At 55.3% G+C, this 21,168-nt stretch overlaps 2 protein-coding genes across 4 annotated transcripts; one reads left to right on the plus strand and one right to left on the minus strand.

Moving 5' to 3' along the window:
- The first annotated feature begins 419 nt into the window (after positions 1-419).
- On the plus strand, positions 420-3,275 carry TIGD3 (tigger transposable element derived 3). The gene is made up of 2 exons (XM_081154261.1): positions 420-570; positions 1,493-3,275. The coding sequence occupies exon 2, from the start codon at positions 1,509-1,511 to the stop codon at positions 2,922-2,924; it is 1,416 nt and encodes a 471-aa protein (XP_081010387.1). The 5' UTR covers positions 420-570; positions 1,493-1,508; the 3' UTR covers positions 2,925-3,275.
- A 6,125-nt stretch (positions 3,276-9,400) lies between these two features.
- SLC25A45 (solute carrier family 25 member 45) lies at positions 9,401-16,761 on the minus strand. Of its 3 annotated transcripts, none has more exons than XM_081154184.1 (6): positions 16,656-16,761; positions 15,522-15,565; positions 15,250-15,321; positions 14,831-15,016; positions 12,346-12,604; positions 9,401-12,209 (listed from the first exon to the last, which is right to left on the minus strand). In XM_081154184.1, the coding sequence occupies exons 1-6, from the start codon at positions 16,690-16,692 to the stop codon at positions 11,941-11,943; spliced, it is 867 nt and encodes a 288-aa protein (XP_081010310.1). In that variant the 5' UTR covers positions 16,693-16,761; the 3' UTR covers positions 9,401-11,940. The 3 variants fall into 3 exon arrangements, with proteins under 3 accessions (XP_081010310.1, XP_081010312.1, XP_081010311.1); XM_081154186.1 differs by lacking the exon at positions 16,656-16,761 and adding an exon at positions 16,419-16,485; XM_081154185.1 differs by lacking the exon at positions 16,656-16,761 and adding an exon at positions 16,101-16,193.
- Positions 16,762-21,168: the final 4,407 nt, after the last annotated feature.

The following is a 21,168-nucleotide window of genomic DNA, read 5'->3' on the forward strand; positions in this document are numbered from 1 at the left end:
AACGCTTGCTTCCTTTTTTCTGAAAACCACTTCGTGAGGAGATCCAGCCCTGTTTGGCAGATGAGGAAGCTGAGGCGAGGAAGGCCTTGGGACACCAAATCTGCTCTCGGGCCCCCACGCTGCCCCGAGGCTCGTCAGGCCCGGAGCGCAAGGTCCCGAGACGCTGGAGGCGCCGCGCGAAGATTCTCCGGGTCCTGACTCCGCCCCGTCCCCCACAGCGCGGGAAGCCCCGCCCCCCGGGGCTCGACGAACCGCCCCTTCCGCGACGTCCAATGAGACTTAGCCCGGGGGGCGGGACAGGTCGCCGCTGAGGGCCAGTCTGATTGGTCAGGGCCAGGGGGCGGGGGCGAGCCGAGCGGCGGCACAGCTGTCTTCCCAGCCGGGGGAGAGCCGGAGCGGGAGGCGCGCACGAGGTCCTGCTGTGCGCGCGCTCGCCGTCCGCGAAGCCCGTCGGCCAGCTCCGCACTCGGGCCGTGGCGCCCGTCCCACCCCTACTCTCGCGTTGCCGCCCGGACCCGGACTCGGGAACCGGGCCTGGGCAGAGTGGGAGCCGCGGGACGAGCGCCTGAGGTGGGTGCGGAGCGGGAGGCGGGAAGGCCCAGGGGGAGCTCCCGGGTCCGCCCAGGGGACGGACGCCGCGTCGAGGTGGGAAGAGACCGTCCAGGTTGAGGAGCCCGGCTCCCGGCCTGCCTAGGTCTTGGGCGCTCGTGCCCGCGTCCTAATACCCCTCCCAGTCCACCACCTTCCCTGTTAGGGACACCCGCCCCTCGAGCTGCCATGGCCTCCTCACCCCTCTTGCTTTTTGTCGTCTGTGCACCGGCCCTCTAGGCCCTGTGCTCCCATTTACTCTCCAGACCGACCCTCAGTCCACCTTACCTCCTCGGGACCCAGCACCAGATTAGATTTGTTTCTTCAGCCCCATCCATCCCTCTTTGTCGTCTGTACACCTGTCACCTCAACTCTGTTCATCACTCCACTGCCAAGATCTTTATCTAAATCCAGCCCAGGTCGTCATCCCCCCTCCACCCTTCCCCGGATTCCTCCCCCAGCCCTGATTATCCCTACAGCTGGGCAGGTTTCCCTGCTCAGCCCCAGCCCCAAGTCCTCCCCATCCAAACTCTTTTGTTGTCTCTGCAGCTGTCCGCTCAGCACTATTCATCTTTTCCCCCCAATTATGCCAAACCCCAGCCCAGACTCCCCTCTCCTGACCGGTGAGCCACCGCTTCCTCAGTTGTGTCCTGGCGGCCCTCAGGATCAGTGTCCAGCTCACTGCTTACTCAGCCTAGTCCTTTCCCTTCCTCTTTCAGCCCAGCCCCCATGCCTCCTACCCAGTGTACCCTCACCCTTTCCCAGATGACCCAATTTTCCCTTGTCTCTCCCACACACTGGCCGATTTCTCTGTCCTCATAGAGTCTCTTTTCCTTACTATGTTCCTCTCCTGTGCTTCCTGCCCTCACCCGTCTGAACCCCCTCACTGTTTTCTCCCCCACAGGTGCCCTGGAGAAGCCATGGAGCTGAGCAGCAAGAAGAAGCTTCATGCCCTATCCCTGGCTGAGAAGATCCAGGTGCTGGAACTCCTGGATGAGTCCAAGATGTCCCAGTCGGAGGTGGCCCGGCGCTTCCAGGTCTCCCAGCCCCAGATCTCACGCATCTGCAAGAATAAAGAGAAGCTATTGGCAGATTGGTGCAGCGGCACAGCCAACAGGGAGCGCAAGCGCAAGCGGGAGTCCAAGTACAGCGGCATCGATGAGGCTTTGCTCTGCTGGTACCACATTGCCCGGGGCAAGGCCTGGGATGTGACAGGGCCCATGCTGCTCCACAAAGCCAAGGAGCTGGCAGACATCATGGGCCAGGATTTTGTACCCAGCATTGGCTGGCTGGTCCGCTGGAAACGCCGAAACAATGTGGGCTTTGGGGCCCGCCATGCACTCACACCTCCATTCCCCCCTGAGCCACCTCCTCCAAGCCTCACGTCCCAGACCCAGCTGCCTCTTTCCCTTAAAGACTTCTCCCCAGAGGATGTTTTTGGCTGTGCTGAAGTGCCCTTGCTGTATCGGGCAGTGCCTGGCAGAGTGGGTACAGGTGATCAAGTGCAGGTGCTGCTGTGTGCCAACAGCAGGGGCACAGAGAAACGGCGGGTGCTGGTCAGTGGGCCCCAGGCTGCACCAAAGTGCTTCTTTGGGGTCAGCAGTGAGGCCCTGCCTGCCTCCTACCACCCCGACCTGGGCATCCCCTGGTCAGAGTGGTTGGCACAGTTTGACCGGGACATGGGGAGGCAGGGCCGACAGGTTGCTTTGCTGCTGGCTGCCCAAGTGGTGGAGAAGTTGGCAGGCCTGTCTGGACTCTGCCATGTGAGGCTCCTGCCTCTTTCTGCCACTAGCACCACACCTTCCCTACCTAGCTCTGTGATCTGGGCCTTTAAGGCCCATTACCGGCACCGTCTGTTGGGCAAGCTAGCAGCTGTCCAGAGCAAGAGGGCTGGCATGTCGCTGGCTGAGGCTGGGGCAGGCATCACAGTGCTGGACACTCTGCACATGGCCGCTGTGGCCTGGGCCAAGGTGCCTCCCCAGTTCATTGTAAGCAGCTTCATTCAGGAAGGGCTGGCTCCCTGCAAAATGCCCCTGTCCCTGGACAAAGCCTCTGAGATGCCGCCAGTCCCCTGTGGGCTGAGCCTCGAGGAGTTTTCCCGATTTGTGGACCTGGAAGGTGAGGAGCTCATTTCTGGAGTGTGCAAAGAGGAGATGGGTACTGAAGACGAGGAAGGAGCTGGTGAGGACGGCGTTGAGCCCCTGCCCACCAAATCTGATGCTCTCCGGGCCCTGGGCACACTGAGAAGGTGGTTTGAGTGCAATGGCACCTCCCCTGAGCTATTTGAAAAATTTTATGCCTGTGAGGAGGAAGTTGAGCGACTCTGCTGCCTGTGAAGGGCCCCTGTGAAGGGCCCCTGCCACTCTCCAGAGCCCCTTCCTCTCCTGTTTCCCATGGAAACGCCATCTCACAGAAGGCAGATTGGAGGCTGGTCTCTTTCCTGTGGAAATGGAGCTTTTGTGAAAGGTATAGAAGGAAGACAAATTGGGAGACCAAGTCTAAGCTCTGAATAAGTTATCCAAGCCGAGAGAAGAGGGACCCACAGGGGCCGCTAGGGGAGTGAAGATCGGGGAGGTGGTCTCTGAACCTCTAGGGAGGCTGGGACTTGGGAAAGTAGAATTTGGGGTTTACAGACAGGCTGATGCCTTGAACTCTGTGATGAAAACTGTTCTGCTTCTGAAAATAAAGTTTATAAAGAAAAGAGGCCAGGGTGTAATTTTCAGGGGAGATGGGTAGAAACTTTCAACTCAGATTTTTTTTAACCCTTACCTGAGGATATGTTTATTGATTTTAGAGAGAGAGGAAGGGAGAGAGAGAGAAACATTGAGGTGAGAGAGGAACATTGATCGGTTGCCTTCCATACACCCCCTGATGGGGGATCAACCCCAAACCTTTGGTGTAAGGGATGGCACTTCAAGCAACTGAGCAACCTGGCTAGGGCTCTACTCAGATTTTCAACTTGATTGCCGAGGGATGCCACCACGCAGCTGCCTGGAGCTGTCTGTGGATAACCACAGGGATCCCCTTCCAGAATTCCAGCAGGAAGAACCTCTGGGCATGGGGACTCCTCATCAGCTACCAGACAGATCCCCAGTATTGCCCCTTCTGCTGCTCTGCTAACTTTGCTCAGATTGTGGGAGTGGAGGTGATGGCAGGAAGGAGGGAGGCAGGCCAGGGATTTCCTAGAGAAACAGAAAGGAGCCAGAACTTTGAATAGTTGTTGGCTCTTTTTTTTCTGTCATTCATTTGATCATTTCACATCTCTTCAGCAAGGCCTGTGTGACCAGGTTGCAAAGATGATGTCCCTGCTGGGCAGTACCTTGCAGACAATGACAGTGGAGTGTGATTATGTGCAAAGTGCTGTGGTCCTGTAGAGCCTGGGAGACTCCTGGAGGAGGTGAGTGTTGAGTTGCAGCTTGAAGGAGAGACAGGAATGGGAAGGATATTCTAGGCCAAGGGGCAGCTGGTGCGGAGTCAGGCGTTCCCGCCAGAGCCACAAGGAGGCCCTGGGAGCAGGCACTGTTAGCCCACCAAGCTTGGTGGTGGGGCACCCAAAGGGCTTCAGTCAGAGAAGGGCAGGTCATTTGGGGGGTTTTAGAAAACTGAGGCATGGAGGGTGGGTCAGAGATGTGAGATCTAGAGGCAGAAAGACTAGTCCAGAGATGGCGAAGGCGGAGCCAGGCTGTGGGAGTGGGATGGAGAGAGGAGGGTTTTACCTGGGAAGGATGTGGGCTTTGCACACAGGCAGACTCTGTCTGGTGAGAAGTCCGGCTCCAGGCCAAAATCCCACGTGTTCAGGCTGACCACAGGCAGTCACAAGCCAGTGTGTGCAGTTCTGTGGGGGGCATTGCAGTCAGGACTCAGGCCACCCAGGGCAGCCTGCTTATACTATACCTGCATTCATAGCCCAGGCGCCTCCTTACAGGGGCTGCGGCCCAAGTACTTCCCAGGGGCCTCTGCTGAGACACTTTCTCCACTTCTTCCACCTTGACACAATCTTTCATTCCTAGCCCTTCTCTCTCTCTCTTCCCCTGTCCACAGCCCATACAGAGGCAGGAACCTTTTATTCAGGGGGCTCCTGACAGTGAGACAAAACTGCCCCTCCCCTGGCGCTGTTCCACTGGGGAATGGAGCACTGGGGAGGTGGTGACTCCTTCTGCCTCCTACTTGCACTGTCGCAGGAAGTGGATTGAGGCTGAGTGATACTTCCAGGGTGACTCGTCTTAACTGGCCACCTCACTGGCAGCTGGATAATGACTGCTCACTTTTAAACAGTTCTGCTGGCCTTCCTTTTCTAGCCGAAGATCTCAAATCATTGAGCCCTTCCTCACAGATTCTATTTTTCCTACCTTGTTTTTATTTAAATTGTCCTTTTTCTGAAATCATCCAAGTTCTGACATATCTTTCTAAATGTTGAAACCAAAATTATACAATCTCTAAAGGCCCAACCAAACCAACAGAGGGCACAGATTAGCTCTCTGTTCTCAGTGTTGTATTCTTGTTAGTGCAGGACCATGTAACAGCGTTTTATTGCTGACTTCTCCCCAGAAGAAGCCGCAGGTAAGCTCTCCCTTTCTTGCGTTATTACATATCACACTTTGCCTGTCTGTAGGCAACTTTGGTGGCTCATTCAAGCAGTGTTTACTGAGTGCCTTGCTGTGGGACAGGCCCTGTTCCAGGACCCTAAGCTAGTGTTGAACACGACAGAGAGGACCCCTTACTTTCTGGCGGAGGGAGATAAAGATGCAGGTACACAGGTGAGGGCAGTCATTTTAGAGAGTGATGAGGGTCAGGTGAGAATGAAACAGTGATGCCACAGAGTGACTGTGAGAGGGGAGTCAGGGAAATGACGTCAGGGCCAAGTGGTGAAAGATAAAAAGGAAACACTCATTTTCCTGAAGAAAAAGTCCTCTGGAAAGAGAACGGTAGGTAGAAATATCTAAGGTCAGAAACAGAGGAACAGGTTTAAGAAACAGAAAGACGGCCCTGTGGCTGCAAGTGAGAGAGGGCCAAGCGGAAGAGGGGGTGGAGAGGGGGGCGGGGAGGCGCACAGGGGCACCTGACAGCGTTTAAATCTCATTTTCAATGAGACAGGAAGTGTTATTTTGGGGTAAAGGGAGGTTTAGACAAAGGAGGAACATGATATGTTTTATGTTTTTAAAAATCTAGTTCTAGTTGCTGTGTGAAAAACACAGGGAGGTAGCGAGCAAAAGTGGAAACCAGAAAACCAAGTTAGGAAGCTGCCGAGTTGGTGGAGCTTCTTCTGGATAGGGCATAAGGCCTGCAGGGCCGAGAGGGGTCGAAGAGGATGGTTCCCAGCAGAGTTCTTTTTAATCAGGTTCAGGCAGGCCCATGCAATTTTGCAGGTACTGCCACATGCAAAGTAAGGGGCAGCAAAAAAATTATGAACATTATTTCAGTTTCTTCACAAGCCTATAACAAACACTCTCTGTGTTCAAGGCATACAAGGCTCCAGGGCAGCAAAGGTGAGTAAGACACAGTCCCTGTTCCTAGGTGCTCACAAACCAGGAGATAGAGCGAGGGACCGACAATACGAGCCAGTCCTGAGGATTAAACAAATTGATAGTTATCAAGTGTTTTCTACTTGCCAGGCACTGTTTTAAACACTATGCATATGTTAGACAGCATTGTCACCATCAGTCTTGAGAAGATGACTGACTGGATGCAGAGCCCAAGGTCCCCTGCCCTGTTATATCTCTGTAGTGCACTCAAATTTCTTCCCAGCTACCTTCCAGTTGTCTTCAGCTGTGACAGTTCTTTGGGTTACCCCCCACCCCAAATATACATTATGCTTTTATACTGTCTCTTTTAATTCTTTTTATGTATGTAAAGATTTTATGCATGGTTATTTTACATTCTGTATCTGATAAACCTAACATCTGAAATGCTTGGGGGGCGAAATCTGTTGTGTGCTTTTCCTACTGATGCTTTAATTCATGGTGGCCTTTTCCCCTGTGGGTGTGGTGATTTTTGTTGTGGGAATTTTTTTATTGGTTGCACCTAATCTCCGGAAAACGGAAGATCCTAACTTAGGGTGCTCTCCTTTAGAAAAACTGTAGTTACTTCTACCAGGCACGAGGGGGCGCTGGCACCATATAAGTTAATTTCTGGGAGGCAGGTGTCCCAAACCTAAAGTACCATTAAGGTAAACAGGCATATGGTTGGTTCCTGGTTCACAAGGGAGCCGATCTTATTAACATTTTTTCACCACAGGGAGAGGGGCATATTTCTTTGTAGGTTCCCTTTACTGGTGGGTGGAGGTTTTCTGGTCTACGCTTTTGCTAAAAGTGTAGCCCCCTTCCGGGAACTTGACTTAATTTATGAGACTTGGGTTCAGCTGGGACTCAAGGTCTATGTAGTCCGTTCTGTGTGGTTCTTAAATCTTCAAGGTCATGGTGTTAGCGTTTGCCCCAAGGGCAGCTTTGGAGACAACCTGGTTTACACTCAGTCACTGTTGTGAAGGGGTTTAGGGGAAGTTCCCTCACTGTTTGCAAAGTTAGTAATGGTTCTTAAATTATGTTTGTTGTATTGGACCTGGAGTCTAGTTGCCTGATGATAGGAGGGCTCTACATAAAGTCTAGAGCACAGACCTGACAGTCGAGAAAACCAGTTTTCTTTCATTCATTCATTCATTCACTCGTTCAAAACCGTTTATTGAGCAGCTCTGTATGCCAACTAGAGTTTTGATGATAAGCAAAAAGAGTCCAGGTCTCTGCTTCATGGAGCTCACAGTTTAGAGGAGGGACAATTATAATCAAAAAGTCACACAAATAAAGTATATAATTATAGAATGGAAGAGGGGGGACATGAAAGCACAAGCCCATGGTTCTCAAATTGTGGCCCGCAGCATCTGGGAACTTAGTGAAACTGAAGTTCTCAGACCCTCCCCAAACCTCTTGAGTCAGAAACTCAGGTGGGACTTAGAAATCTGTATTTTGACAAGCCTTCCAGGTGAATCATAAGCCAAAGGAATCTGAGCTAAAGAGAGGAGCTGAGGAAAGTTTTTCTAAGGAAGTGATACTGAACTGAGAGCTGAAGGATGAGTGGGAGGCACACAGGCAGCGAGAACAGCATGTGCAAAGGTCCTGTGGTGGGAGGGAACCTTGTATGCTTAAGGAACCAAGAGAAGGTGAATGCCCAGGACTTTGGAGGCTGTGGAAGGAGCTTGCCCTGATTCTTCAGAGTAATGGAAAGCCATCAAGGGGGGCAAGAGGAGTAGGGTAACTTGATCAGAATTGCATTTTAAAAAGTCAAGTTATTTGTCCAGATTCGGGACAGAACCAGGGCTGTAGTGCAGGCACACCTCACTTTATTGCCCTTCACAGGTGTTGCGCTTTTTACAAATTGAAGGTACAACCCTCCACCAGCAAAAAGATTATGAACTGCTGAAGGCTTAGATGATGGTTAGCATTTTTTAGCAATAAGGCATTTTTAAATTAAGGTATGTGCATTGGTTTTTTAGACACAATGCTATTGCACACGATAGACTACAGTTATGCAAACATAACTTTAATATGCACTGGGAAACCAAAACCTCATGTGACTCGCTTTATTGTGATATTCACTGTAGTGCAGTGGTCTGGAACCAAGCCCACAGCATCCCTGAGATATGCCTGTGTTAGGATTGGAAAGGAGGGAGTGAGTCCTAGGAAGCTTCAGGGGCAGGTTAACAGGAATTGGAGACACCTTTAAAGTGGGAGGAGAAGACAGCGAGAGCTTCTTTGAGATGTCTGGCCCAAGGGATTACCTGTGCCACAGAGCCTGGCAGCAGGAGCAGGTGACTTTGGGATGCTCAAGGATCTGTGACCAGAGTTGGCAGCGTGGGCCTGGAGCTCAGGACGGTGGTCAGGCTCGAGACGCCAATTAAGAGTGACTCCTCTTCATGAAACAAAACTAAAACTAAACTCAGCTGTTTAGTGAGTCCAGCAATAGTGATTTACGCTGGAATCATCCCCAGACTATCATTTCCCCCTTTACCTGCACATGTAGCCTTGGTGTCACTATACACGTATTAGTCTCCTGTAATTTCTCCTACTGTGACCACTGCTATAAAAATAAATAGATATGTTTGACAGCATGAGTTCAATGAGACACAATGTAACATGTTTGCCCAAGTTACAAGCCCTTCACATGCAACCCTCAGACGCCACCCCTGTTTTCAACCTCAAAGCAGTTCATTGACTATGTCCTAGTTCCTAGGGACCCCATCTAAATCAGTCTCAAGTATAATGAGGACCTCTAATGATATCTACTATTCCCAAAGGAATTTATCATGCATATTATGAGATCCTGCTGACGTCAAAACGTCTCGCTTTTAAAAATATCTTCAGCCATTTCCTGCCTGAGTCTGTCTTCCCACCCTCCTTTCCAACACTGTTGTGTCCCCTCCCGGGGCCTCGGAAAGAGTGAGTTGTTTTCTCACTGCTCATGCTTAACCTGCCCCCGCTGCAGCCCCGTTCTGCAGACGGCTCGCAGCTCCTGCCAGGCCAGTGGAAGGGCCTGCATGGCGCGCGAGGCCTGCCACCGTCTCTGGTCCTAATGAGCTCAGCGCAGGGAGCCAGCCCCCTCCCGAGATGCCTGTGGAGAGAACCAGAGAGGGAAAACAGAAGAGCGTGCCCAGACAGTGCAAAGGCAGGCCACAAAGGCAGCTTGTGGGTGAAATTAATACCCAAAAGGATTTAATTTTAACAAAACCCAAACAGGATTTTCATATTTTTTCTTTTGCTAACTGGTGGTGTGGTGAGAGATGGCAAACTTCAGAGGACCACTCTGATCTGTCTCTTCTTTTTTTAAAAAAAATTTTTTAATATATTGATCGGTTTTTTAGAGAGAGAGGAAGGAGAGAGAAGGAAACATAGATTTGTTGTTCCACTTATGTATACATTCATTAGTTGACTCTTGTATGTGTCCTGATCAGGTATCGAACCCACGACCTTGGTGCATCAGGAGGATGCTCTAACCTACGGAGCCAGCGGGCCAGGGCCTCCTCTCCCTTCTTGTCTGGGTTATAAGAGCCACTTCCTCTTTCATGTGCACACTCTTGGCTCCCTTCAGGCCACTCACTGCCCTGAGGTGTTCCAATGACTGTCACATCCGGCCCAAATCTCTGGGACTGTGCCCGTGCTGGACGGCCATTGGGGTGCACAAGCTGACCAGTCGGAAGGGATCTTGGAGGAAACTGAGGCACAGAAAGGACAGTGACTGGCTCAGGCAGACCCTGTTTTCCCATCTCAGGACCAGGCTTCCTGAGTCTGCAGAGTGGAGGCTGCAGCACTGGGAGTTAAGTCACTTAACTCCCAACTTCCTTACTTGAAAAGACAGCACCTTTCTGCTGTTAGGAGCAGCCAGAGCTCCGTTACGTGTGTAAAAGTCACGGGAGAGCGTCGAACAGCACAGACTTCTGGGCTCCAGCCTCAGAGATTCTGATTCAGTCAGGCCCGGGTGGGCCTGGGATTCATTTCTAACAAGCTCCAGAAGATCCCGTGCGTTGCTCCACGGACCACACTGGGACCACCCGACGACCACAGAACTCACAGGCGCTTTCCTAAGTGTGAGTTAGCGTGAAGGCTGAACAGCTGCAGCAGAGAGACTCAGGATGCAGCCGTGCCCCTGGTTCCAGGCCAGTGGGGTGCCTCCTGCACCCTCAGCAGTCCTCCAGGGTCACTGGTTCAGCCAACGGTGAGGAACTGCCTTGTAAGCAAGTGATGGGCCATGTGCACGCACCACACGTTTCTCTAGCAAGATCCAGGCCCAGGCGCCATGGAGCTGCAAGGGAAGTTGGGACACAACCTGGCACAGCGGCCACGTGCCCTGCAACCACAATATGACGATGAAAGAAGGGAGAGCAACTTGGGGTGCCACCTGCAGTCCGTGGCCCACAATCTAGTGAGGGACAGCTCCGATAAGCATGTCAGGGCTGAGGATGGCAGGTCTCCCTGGGTGAATTTGAACTGAGCTCTGGAGCTGGGGGCTTAGAGGCATCCAGGTAAGCTGTGTAGCCTGGGATGAGTTACCTACTGACTGAGCCCAGGTCCCTCTGTCAACAGTGATTAGAAGCTGTGATGGTTTTTCTAGGGAGCACACAGGAAACAGCAGGGATCTAGGCCTTCAGGTCACCAGGAGGTGGGCCCAGGTTGATCTCAAACCAGATCAGGACATCAGTGGGTACAAACTATGCTAGGCTTTTTATTCCAATCAAGTGAACCCTCAGCCAGTTTTGAATGCCCACTTTGAGATAACTAAAGAAAACTTGTGCCATGAGTGGAGCAGGCCAGAAAGACACCCCCAACTGCTGGCACCACTCCCCTGGGGCTGAGCCCGGGGTAGGCAAACCTCTGGGGGGGGGGGGACAGGGAAGCCAGTGGGTGGTTGGAGTCAGGGGAGAGGCCGGGAGTGCAATGCCACTTTATTCAACAGGCACTGACCGGGAAACGATCAGATGTGTGACCACTGACCTCGAGCAGCTGCCAGCTTAATGGAGAAGCTGAGAAATCAACCAACCACCATGACAAAGGTGAGGGCTGTGATTAAGGTGAGCCGGGGATCTGCAGACCCAGAGTCAGTCCGGGGCAGTGGGGAGGGGGCCAAGGAAGGCCCCCGGAGCCAGTGCTCAGCCTGGGTCTGAGAGTGGCCTAGCCAGTGGAATGATGGGATCGCCCCTTGGCGATGCCCAGTGTTGGCCAGGAGGGACCAAGCCTCCAGTCTGGGGGTGCTGAGGGGCATGGCTGCCGAGGCTGTGAAGCTGCGGAGGGGGAGGAAAGCTAGTGCCTGGAGAGCTGCCCCATCAGGAGCGGGTGGAGCTGGGCTTTGCCCTGAGGTGATAGGAGGCACTGAAGGACTCTGGGCGGCCAGGAGATGTAAAGGCTACTCTTGAGTCAGGTGGGGGGAGAGTTGAAAGGAGATGAGGTGAGAGGAAGATGACGCTGTCCTGGAATTGGGGGGGGGGGGGGGCAGTTAGCACCCAGGCAGCAGAGCGGAGGCTAAGGGCTCTTGCAGGGAAAAGTCACAGGACGGGGCCAGGATGTCACCAGCAGCACTGGTAGGTTGGTTTACGAAGGAATCAAGGCAAGTGCTACCAGAGGCTGAGGAAGCCTTGGATCCTGGGCAGAGCCTAGGACCGGGCGGGGGGGCCTGCTCCCCACTGCCGCCTCTGTCTCCCCATCCCTGTCCCCATCCCTGTCTGAATCTTCCAGGCTGGGAGGTGCCTTGACAAGGGAGGTTGAGCCTCTTGCATTGAAATCTCAACCTCGTGCTTTCAACTTGGCCTCCAGTCTGGGCAGGTGGGTGGCGGTCAGTCCCACGTGGGGAGCTGCTGGCAGTGCCTGGCCAGGCTCATCCCCACAAGTGGAGGAGGTACTCGTAGCTGAGGAAGGTGACGGCGTTGACAGGAAAGGCGCGGGCACTGTTGATGGTCAGCCCCCGGAAGAAGACCCCCAGCCCTTCCTGCCGGGCACTGGTCACCATGCAGTCCAGCAGCCCCTGGTATTCCCTCTGCTCCAGCCCAGCCATCTGCATCCGGGACTTGACCACGTCCAAGGGGGTGGCTGTCACCCAGGAGGTGATGCCTGCAAAGCCCCCTGCCACCAGCACTGTGGTTGAACCTGGGGCAGAGGGAGCCCGGGGCAGGGTCAGACCGAGGAACACCCTCCCCTGCCCTTGTCTTCCCACATCCTCCAGGATGAACCAGCTCCCCGCCCCTCTCCTCTCTGCCCCCCACCCTCTCACCACTTCACTTACTGGGGTTCTGGCCATCTGGTGTGACCTGGCGACACAGCCATTCATAAGTGACAAAGTAGATTCCCAGTGTGGGGGTGTCTCTCAGTGTCAGAGCCCAGGCTCCCCGGAACAGCCCCCGGGGCCCCTCCTCCTGGAAGATGGAGGCCGCACAGTGCACAGGCCCCTGGTACCGGGGTCGAGGGCCCCCAGTCCGTGCCCTTGGTTCTGTCTGGTTTTGTAGCCGAACTTTGATGAGGTCAAAAGGGGCCAAGCAGTAGGCCTGTAGGGAAGGAAGTGTGAAGGCCCTGGCGGGGGTGGGGCTCTTTGGGGGGCTCTGAGCAGGGCCAGCTTATGTTAAGAAGAGGAAAGCGGTAGGCAGAGAGGGCAGCATCTCCCTACAGAACCTCGCACCTGCTGCCAGCTCTCAGCTTCTCACACTGGAAGCTGGAGATGGGCCAGGACCACCTCTTAGCATCAGGCCCCTCCCTTCAGGCAACAGCACCCAACCTACCAGGCACGGGCCTGGAGCTCGGGGACAAGCCTGGGTTGTTTTTCTAGGCCTAGGAAAATCCTCTCCAAACCCGGGACTGAGCAGTGTCTGCAGTGACTGGGTCTGAAGACAGGGGTCAGTCTGTGCCCACGCAACAGCAAAGCACTGGCGCCCCACACCAGAGTTCAGGAGGTCACCTCGTTGGTGTTGGGGGTCTCAGCTTCATAGAGTCTCCCTCTCCCACCTCCTGCAGGACACCTGAGTGGGGCAAGCGCTGGGACAGCTCTTCCTGCCTCTCACAAACCCCCAACTACTGATGTCCCAACAGAATGGCTGGCAGGGTGAGATCTGCAGGTCCCAGAACTCTTATCACCTGGCTGAGGCAAACGGGACACAGATTTGGGGTGGTGTCGGGACCCAGGCTGTGTGCTGGGAGGACATGGAGGGAGGTTGGGGGCAGGAACTAGGGTGAGTAATGGATTCACCTAGGTCAGTATCAGCTGTTCAGGTGAGGTCATAGCAGAGGTTAGCATAGCATTTGGGGGCTTATGTGTTCTGTGTGTGTTTGTTGTTTGTTTTGTGGAAGGTAAAAGAGCTCAGTCCCTCAGTCCTGGAGATGGCTGATGGCAGAGGAGGCTGGTGTTGGCTCTGGCAGTGATCTTTAGAGGGCTGCAGGCCAAGTTTGCTGGCTTCCTCCCCTGCAAGAGGGCCCTCCCTATGAGATGGAGCCCTGATGTTACCCTCTGGAGCCCACTGGCAGTGCCAACCTGAGAGCTTCTCCAGGGGGTGTGCTCCTGATCCCTAGGCTCCTGGGGGCTGAGGAGATGGCTGGACCTAAGGTAGGGTGGCAGGTAGAGGCTGATTTCCCTCCCCTTCCCATCCCATGCACAGGGGCAGTGGGGACATCACACACCGGCACTGTGTGATGGGGTCAGCCTTAGCCAGCCCAAAGCAACTTCTGTGCCCAGCAGAGGCTGTCAGTCCTGTCCTGTGCTAACCAGTCACTGCCTACATCTTCCTGCCGACCTCCACACTGGGCCACGCTTACTGCTCCAAGGCTGAAGCCATGGGCTCAACGGCAAACCTGGGCTCCAGTTGGTCCCTGGATCCAGTCCCATTGTGACCCCACAGTCCCCAGTACTGTCATCTGTCCCACTTTCCAAAGAGCTGGCCTGGCCGGGCCTAAGTCAGGCTACTTGGCCTGGGGCCTGTCCTCTCCCTTGTTTTCTGGGGGGGGGGGGGGGGGTGCCAGGTCTCGGGTTTGGGAAATGTGCAGGCATGCGTCCTGCATCAGAAGGGGCGGAAGAAAAACCAGGCCCTTTTGGGGTCTCATGAATTATTAATTCACTGCAGTGAGCCAGCTGACTCTGTCCTTTGTCCTTGCTCTCTGCCCCTTGAATTCTGTCAAGAGCATCAGGGCAGATGCCAAACAGAGGGTAAGCTGGCGGGGTGTGGGGCAGAAGCTGACACACAGCCCTCTGCCTCTGTGCTCAGACCCCTCTCAGCGGGGGCTCCCCTCAGTGCCTGGAGGCCCCTCTTCCTTCCACCCCACCCCTCAAAAGTGCAGGTACTTAGTGATGAGAACAAAGACCAAAACCAAATGATCGGAGTTACTTAATGATTAATACGCTGGACCTCTCCCAGCGAGCTCCATGGACTGGGCCCTGTGAGGCGCACAGCCACCGGGGCAAAGAGGCTGAGAGGGCAGGCACTGCTTCTCTATGGTGTCCTCTCGGCACCCTCTGCCCCACCACACCCCCACACTAAGCTCTTTGCTTTTTGCCCCCTCTGATCCTGGCCCTCCCTCCAGGCCACAGCTCAGCCAGGCCAGGTGGTTGCCAGCAGCAGGACCTGCCCGTTTCCCACAGCTCCTCACACTTGGATGGGGACAGCCATGGTCTGCAGCTGTGGGTCACCAGATGGGCCTGGGAGGGGAAGGACTGAACTGACCATCACTGCGTCCATGTGTGTGCACATGCGTGCGTGCCTGTGCACCCCCCCTCATGCCACTCTGACCTGCAGGAACCCCCCGGTGCAGCCAGCTATGAAGACATGTGTGTAGCTGGGGGGCTGGAGGCGCCGCTCATGGTGGGAGGTGGCCGTGAGCACCAGCAGGGCGTTGCTGTAGACCCCGAACAGGACTGAGTTGACCACAGCTATGCTGGCTATGGGGAAGCTCATCCCCTTGAAGAAGCCCAGGATCTGCAGGGAGAGGACGCCACTAGAGTGTGGGGGGGAGCATGGAGGCCTCCCCTTTGCCCTCCCAGTCCTGGCCAGGCCTCCTCTAGCGGGAAACCAGCCGGAGGTGGAGGTGGCGAGACTGGGACAGCCTCAGTACCACCCTTGAGGCGCTAAGCTCCCACCCAGCCCCTGCGTGGAGAGGAGGAAGCCCAGATGCCTCCCACCCCAAAACCCCACAGAGGCAGGCCACGCACCGACTCATGGCGGTAAGTCTTCACCATGCAGTCGACGATGCCGCGGTATGTGGTCTGGGTCTGCAGCCGCACCTGGACGGGAAGGACAGAGCGGGTGGGCAGGCCGGGCTTGGCCAGCCCAGCGCAGCCCATGCTCTGCCCCTCTGAGCAGGATTCCTGAGGGGCAGGAGAGGCAGGAAGGAGCCTCTGGCAGCCAGGCCCTGCTCTTGGGGTATCCCGACGTTTGGTTCAGGTGACATCTTTCATTCTTTGGGTGCCTCCCCTAGACTCACCTTTACAGTGTCAAAGGGGTGTCCCAGGACCAAGCCCAGAGCTCCTGTGGTGACAAGAAGGTGCTATGAGTGAGGCCCTTCATGCCAGGCTGAAGAAGCAAATCTGCCGAGAGGAAGGGGACTGAGGCCAGGGGACAGGGCAGGGCCTTCTACCAGCCTCCAAGGAGACTCCAGCTGGCCCCCGTGGGCCCCCATCCACATGAGACACTGGGCTACGAAAGCATGGGGACAAGGGGACAACCAGAGGGAGCCCAACCCTGCCTGGAGGACACAGTTGCATAGTGGAGGAGCCAACCACAGATACAGGGTGTCTTCACTGGGAACCCACACCTAAGGGTCCTGCTGGCTTCTCTAGCCATGGGCTCTGGAAGAGTCTCCATCACTCCTGCCTCCCTGACAGCTTTTCTCCTTCCTTCCATCAACTCACAACCACTGTCTAGTTGGGGGCCTTGGTCCAGGCCAGGCCCTGCCCTATGGGCACTCTTCCCTCCGGTCAGCCGGCAGTGCAGAGCCCGGGGTCCTTAGGGGAGTCTCGCTGGCACTGGGAAAGGAGGGTCCAGCCCCCAGCCATCTCCCCACCTCCTGGCCTTGCCCTCTGTAGCAAGGACTGGTCCTGGAGCCTTGGGAGAGGTCGCAAGTTCAGAATGTCCCTCTATTTCTCCTAAGGGAAGTGCCACCCAGAAGCTGAGCTGGCCCACAGCACAGCAGGCCTCAGGGTCTGGGCATCGGTTCATTGCTACGTAGGGCAGAGGTCCAAAGGGGAATGCAGGACAGCAGGTGAGGTCAAAGGTGAGCTTTTCTCTGAGCCCCACACGCCAGGCTTTGAGAGTGGGGCTCAGACTTGGAGAACAGGGCTCCAGATGCAGGTGCTGTGGGTGCAGCAGGGAGAGCACTCACCTTGGCTCCCCCTCTCGGCAGGTGTCAGGAAGCACGGCCTTGGGACACAGCAGCACCCTGCCACCTGTGCCACCTGTCCTTTTCCCTCAGACAACTCCCAGCAGGCCCTGGGACCGCTGGCTCTGGGCCCCCTGGGGGAACCATAGAGGGAACTCAGCTCCCTCTATGTCACCCACCCTCCCCAGGAAGTCACCCACCATTGGTGGTGATGGGATAGAAGGAAGAAAAAGTTCTCACCAGAGATCCAGCCAGCCACAAACTCCTCCACAGGCATTGTCCCGCCAGGTGGGAACTGGTGGCTCCGCAGAGACTCAGTGAAAGTGTGTGAAAATGTAACCCTACCCTCTCCCTTCCAGACCCAGACTGATAACCTCCCACTAATGTTTAACCCTGGGTGGAGGTGAGTGGTGGCCCAGTGCCCAGACCTTGGACATCAGGAGAGGGGAGTGAGCCAGCTTGGGTGGCCCTGCCTGACTGGAGGACGTGTGCAGTGTGAAATCTCATGGGGCAGGGATGAGGGCCCCGGTGACCTGTCAGTCAGCGATGGCTTTGAAATGTGACCAGGACTGGCAGCCAGGCCAAGGCCCCTGGTTGGGCCCCTCCAGGCTGCTGCAGTCAGCTCGGGGTTAATGAGCCTGCTGGGGGCAAGGCCCTGCCTGCCCAGCCTGGCCCACACTCGGTTAGTCCCCACAGCCCTGCCAGACCGCAGAGGCTGAGGCTGGGAGGCGGAGCATGGCCACCAGGGGGCAGGCACGGCCCGGCTCTTCCCCAGCCCGGGGAAACCACCCAGCTGACAGGGTGGGAACCACCCCAGGAGTGAGTCACCGGCCTGGAGCCAGGCCTTCTCCCAGAGTTGTTTACTGCTCCCCACTGAGTCATCAACCGCCTCCTATGGCCTCTTCCTGAGCCTCTCTCCCAGTGCAGAGCCGGGGATTTTGTGTGTAAAGGGTGCCGTACCTCTGCTTTGGAGTGATGAGGCTTTGACTGCCCTTTCTCTTTGGACAACTACAGCCCAAGCTGACAGGGCAGGGACCTGAATCCCTCTCCCTGGAGGATGAGGGACAAGAGGGGACAAAGAGGAGAGGGCTCTTCTTTCGAGGGCACAGAGATCGGGTGCTCAGGAACCACTGCCCATAAAAATCTGTCCTGAGTTCCCCCTTTCCCTCCTACTGCATTAATATTACCTTCAAAACAGAGCTGAATCCTCCCCCACAACCCCAGCCGCCTCCACTGCTGTGGCTCCTCCCAAAGCCACCCTCTGGTCCACCTGGACTCCTGCCCGAATGGCCCCCCCTGCCTCCACCCTCGCCCCCTTCCAGCATGTTCTCCACTCAGCAGCTGGAGTGATGCAGTTAACATCTCAGTCAGACCATGTCCCTTCTGCTCCACCCCCTGCAGTGGCCCCGTCCTGCTCAGAGTCGGAACCAGAGTTCTTTCCCCAAGCTCTAGGAGCCCCCACAGCACCTCCCCCTCTTCTCTGGTATCATCTCTGGCCACCCCCTTGCCCACTTTGCTCGCCACCCTGGCCTCCTTATCTGCGTCACAAGGGCTGCTGCCTCCAGGCCTTCGCACTGGCTCCTCCCTCTTCCTGTTGGCCTCCTCTAGCTTGGGCTCTGAGGGCACCCACGGAATGAGCCCACCTGCCCCGCCCGCCCAGCATTCCTGGCCCCTCTTGCTGGCTCTACCTCTTCTTTTCTCCATCACACTCATCACTTCCTGTTGCACGCACCATGTAATTAACCTGGCTGGCTGGGCCGGGATCTCTGCTGTTTTGTTCACTAGTGTAAGAAACATTGTGTGGCACAGAGTAGACACTCAACAAATATTCATTGAAATAACGAATGAGTGGACAAGTCAGGGGCAGCACCAGTGGACAGCCCAGCACCAGCCCTGGGTCTCCAGTTCTCTTCCCCCATCTCCAAAGGGCCTCTAAGAATGTAAAGGCCCAACGATACGCCTCCTGCCCCTCCAGATCCCGTTGCAACTCTTAGTTTCCCATCAGATGTCCACAGACCAGTCCTGCTCGCCCTTCTCTCCCTCTGCCAAAGCAGATCCCACCCACCCCACTACTCGTGGGGGGACAGGTTCTAGGAAGCAGGGTTTCATCTCTGACATCTTTCCCCTGGAGCTGCCCGGGGCTCCCTGGGCTGCCCCCAAGACCTTCCCAAGCACTGGCCTGTCACAAAGGGCTGGGCTGCAATCCTACTTCTGCTGGTTCTCTCTAGGGTGATGTTGGGCAATCCCTTCTGTGGGCCTCAGGGTCCTTAACGCTTGCAAAAACAGTGGACCAGCCCAGTTGATTGCTGAGTCTAAGGCCTTTTGTCTCTAAAGGCCTGTGAGCTGGCCCCTCACTTCAGAATGGGCCCCACAGTCTTGTCTAATTCCACAGTACAACTCCAGTTCATGGGAGACCAGTTATCCCTCCCCAGAGCCTTACAGGACAGCTTCTCTGATTAGCTCTTCTCCCGTCCTCCAGCAACTTCCACCAGGTTAACCATCTGCCTGGCAGAACACAGCTCTGACCTCCTCACTCTCCAGCTCACAACCTCCAAAACATCCTCACTGCCTGCCAAACCCACCACATACCCCTCACCCTGGTACTCACCCCACCATGGGGTGCCACCCACCGTCCCAGCTCACCTGCTGTGCTTTGATTGCCCAGGGCTTCCCTGATGTCCTAACCATGCCCCAGCAACTCCAACTCCCCGGAATGTCTTCAGGAATCTGTCCCTCCTCGCTGGACCTGGGTTCCAGCCTCCTCACCACCACCACATATGCACTGGGCCTCAGATTTGTTATTTGACCTTGTTGATCCTGTTTTCTCATCATAAGATGGAGATATATGCTCAGTGTGCTATAAGGATTAAAGCACCTAGAAGGTCTGGCACATTGTACATGCTCCACAGAGGGCAGCTACTATTACTCTTAGTTCCACTCCCAGGGTCCATGAGGGTGACCTGAGAAAACATGGGAAAGGACCTAGCACACAGTAGGTGCTCAGGAATTGAGGGCCCTTCCCTTCCTGCTTGTGGCATTTTATATTTTTTAAGGCAATCTTGTCATATAGTTGTTGTTGTTTGTTTGAATATATCTTTTTTTATTTCAGAGAGAGGAAAGGAGAGGGTGAGAGAGAGGTAGAAACATCAATGATGAGAGAGTCATTGATCAGCTGCCTCCTGCACGACTCTGACTGGGGATCAAGCCTGCAACCCGGGCATGTGCCCTCACCGGGAATCGAACTTCAATCTCCTGGATCCTAGGTCGATGCTCAACCGCTGAGCCATGCCTGGCCTGGCCTGTCATATAGTTTTAAACGTGTTTCTTCTGGGTTTCTCTCTCTTTTCTCTCACTACACTCCCCAATTAAACCATAACATAGCCCTGGCTGGTGTGGCTCAATTGGTTGAGAGTCATCCCATTCACTGAAAGGTTGCCAGTTTGATTCCCAGTCAGGGCACATGCCCAGGTTGTGAGTTTGATACCCAGTTGGGGGTGCAGGGGCAACCAATAGATGTTTCTCTCTCACATCGATCTTTCTCTCTTCTTCTCCCTTCCTCTCTCTCTAAAATCAATAAAAACATTTTTAACATTTTTAAATATAAAAAAATAACATAAGCTTCCATGTCTCACCCAGGTCTCCATCCCCTACCCTAGCCCAGGCCCTGCACCCAGTAAGCACCCAACAACACTGAACTGCGTTCCCCTTCACTCCAGCGGATTTAGGGAGGCCACCAAGCCAATGTGTCCTAGTCTGAGGGTCACAGAGCTGAGAACCAGGAGGGAGATGCCTGTTCCCACTGTGTGCTCTTCTCTCCAGCTCACACCTGAGCTTCCCTGAGTCATCAGTTCAGGCTGGTAAGGAGGACATTGTAATGGGCTCAACTGTGGGGCAGTGTGGGTCCTGGAGAGCAGGCTGAGAACTATTTCAGTTACTGAGGAAACTAGGCCTGGACTAGTAACTGAAGTCACCTTCCAATCCCAGGGAATCAGGGCCTGGTTAACCGCCCCCTCTACCTCCCCCCTCCCCCCTCCCTGCAAACCCCTCCTGGTTCTGCTGATCACCGAGTTCACTGTTGTCACTTGGAACAACCTCTTGTTCTTCTAGCTCAGGAAGGCACCCCACGGACCTGTTTTTCTCCGAGATCCACACCTCAGGCACTCACATGCTGGCGTTGCCAGGACATGTTGGTGACGTAACCCTGGGACAGGTGGTTTCACACCTGCTTGTCCAGGCCCCAGTGCCTTTTCCAGCCAGGGGAATGCCTCAAGGTCTCCGAGGCTGTGTGTCTAAGAAAACAAGGACTCATGTGACTGCTCCCTGGAAAAACAAGTGTGCCCGGCTGGGTTTCTGGCATATAATTTGAAGGTCCTCGGAGGGCATCTCATTTCACAGATGAGAAAACAGACCCGGAGGGGAAGGGGCTCGTCCAGGATGAGTGAGGACAGAGACCCGGTCTCCTGACCACAGCGAAGAGCCGCTGCCTGTGCCCCTTTACCCAGGGCCAGCAGAGTGTGAAGCCCTGACGGTCCGGCGAAGCATCTCCATTTTACAGGCGAGGGGCACAAGGCTGCCAGAGCTCACGCCCAGACCCCCGACTGCTGGAACCCTCCGCACCCTGTTACAGGCCGGCCCTGTGGCGGCCACTCGCCTTGGTCCCTCGGGCTCGTAGTGCGGCCACACCAGGGAGCGACCAGACTCGCCCAGTGTGACCCGCAGGTCCAGAGCATGCGCAGGACCGCGAGGGGCACCT

This window comes from Miniopterus schreibersii, assembly GCF_964146895.1.
Source record: "Miniopterus schreibersii genome assembly, chromosome: 12".
Lineage (NCBI taxonomy): Eukaryota > Metazoa > Chordata > Mammalia > Chiroptera > Miniopteridae > Miniopterus > Miniopterus schreibersii.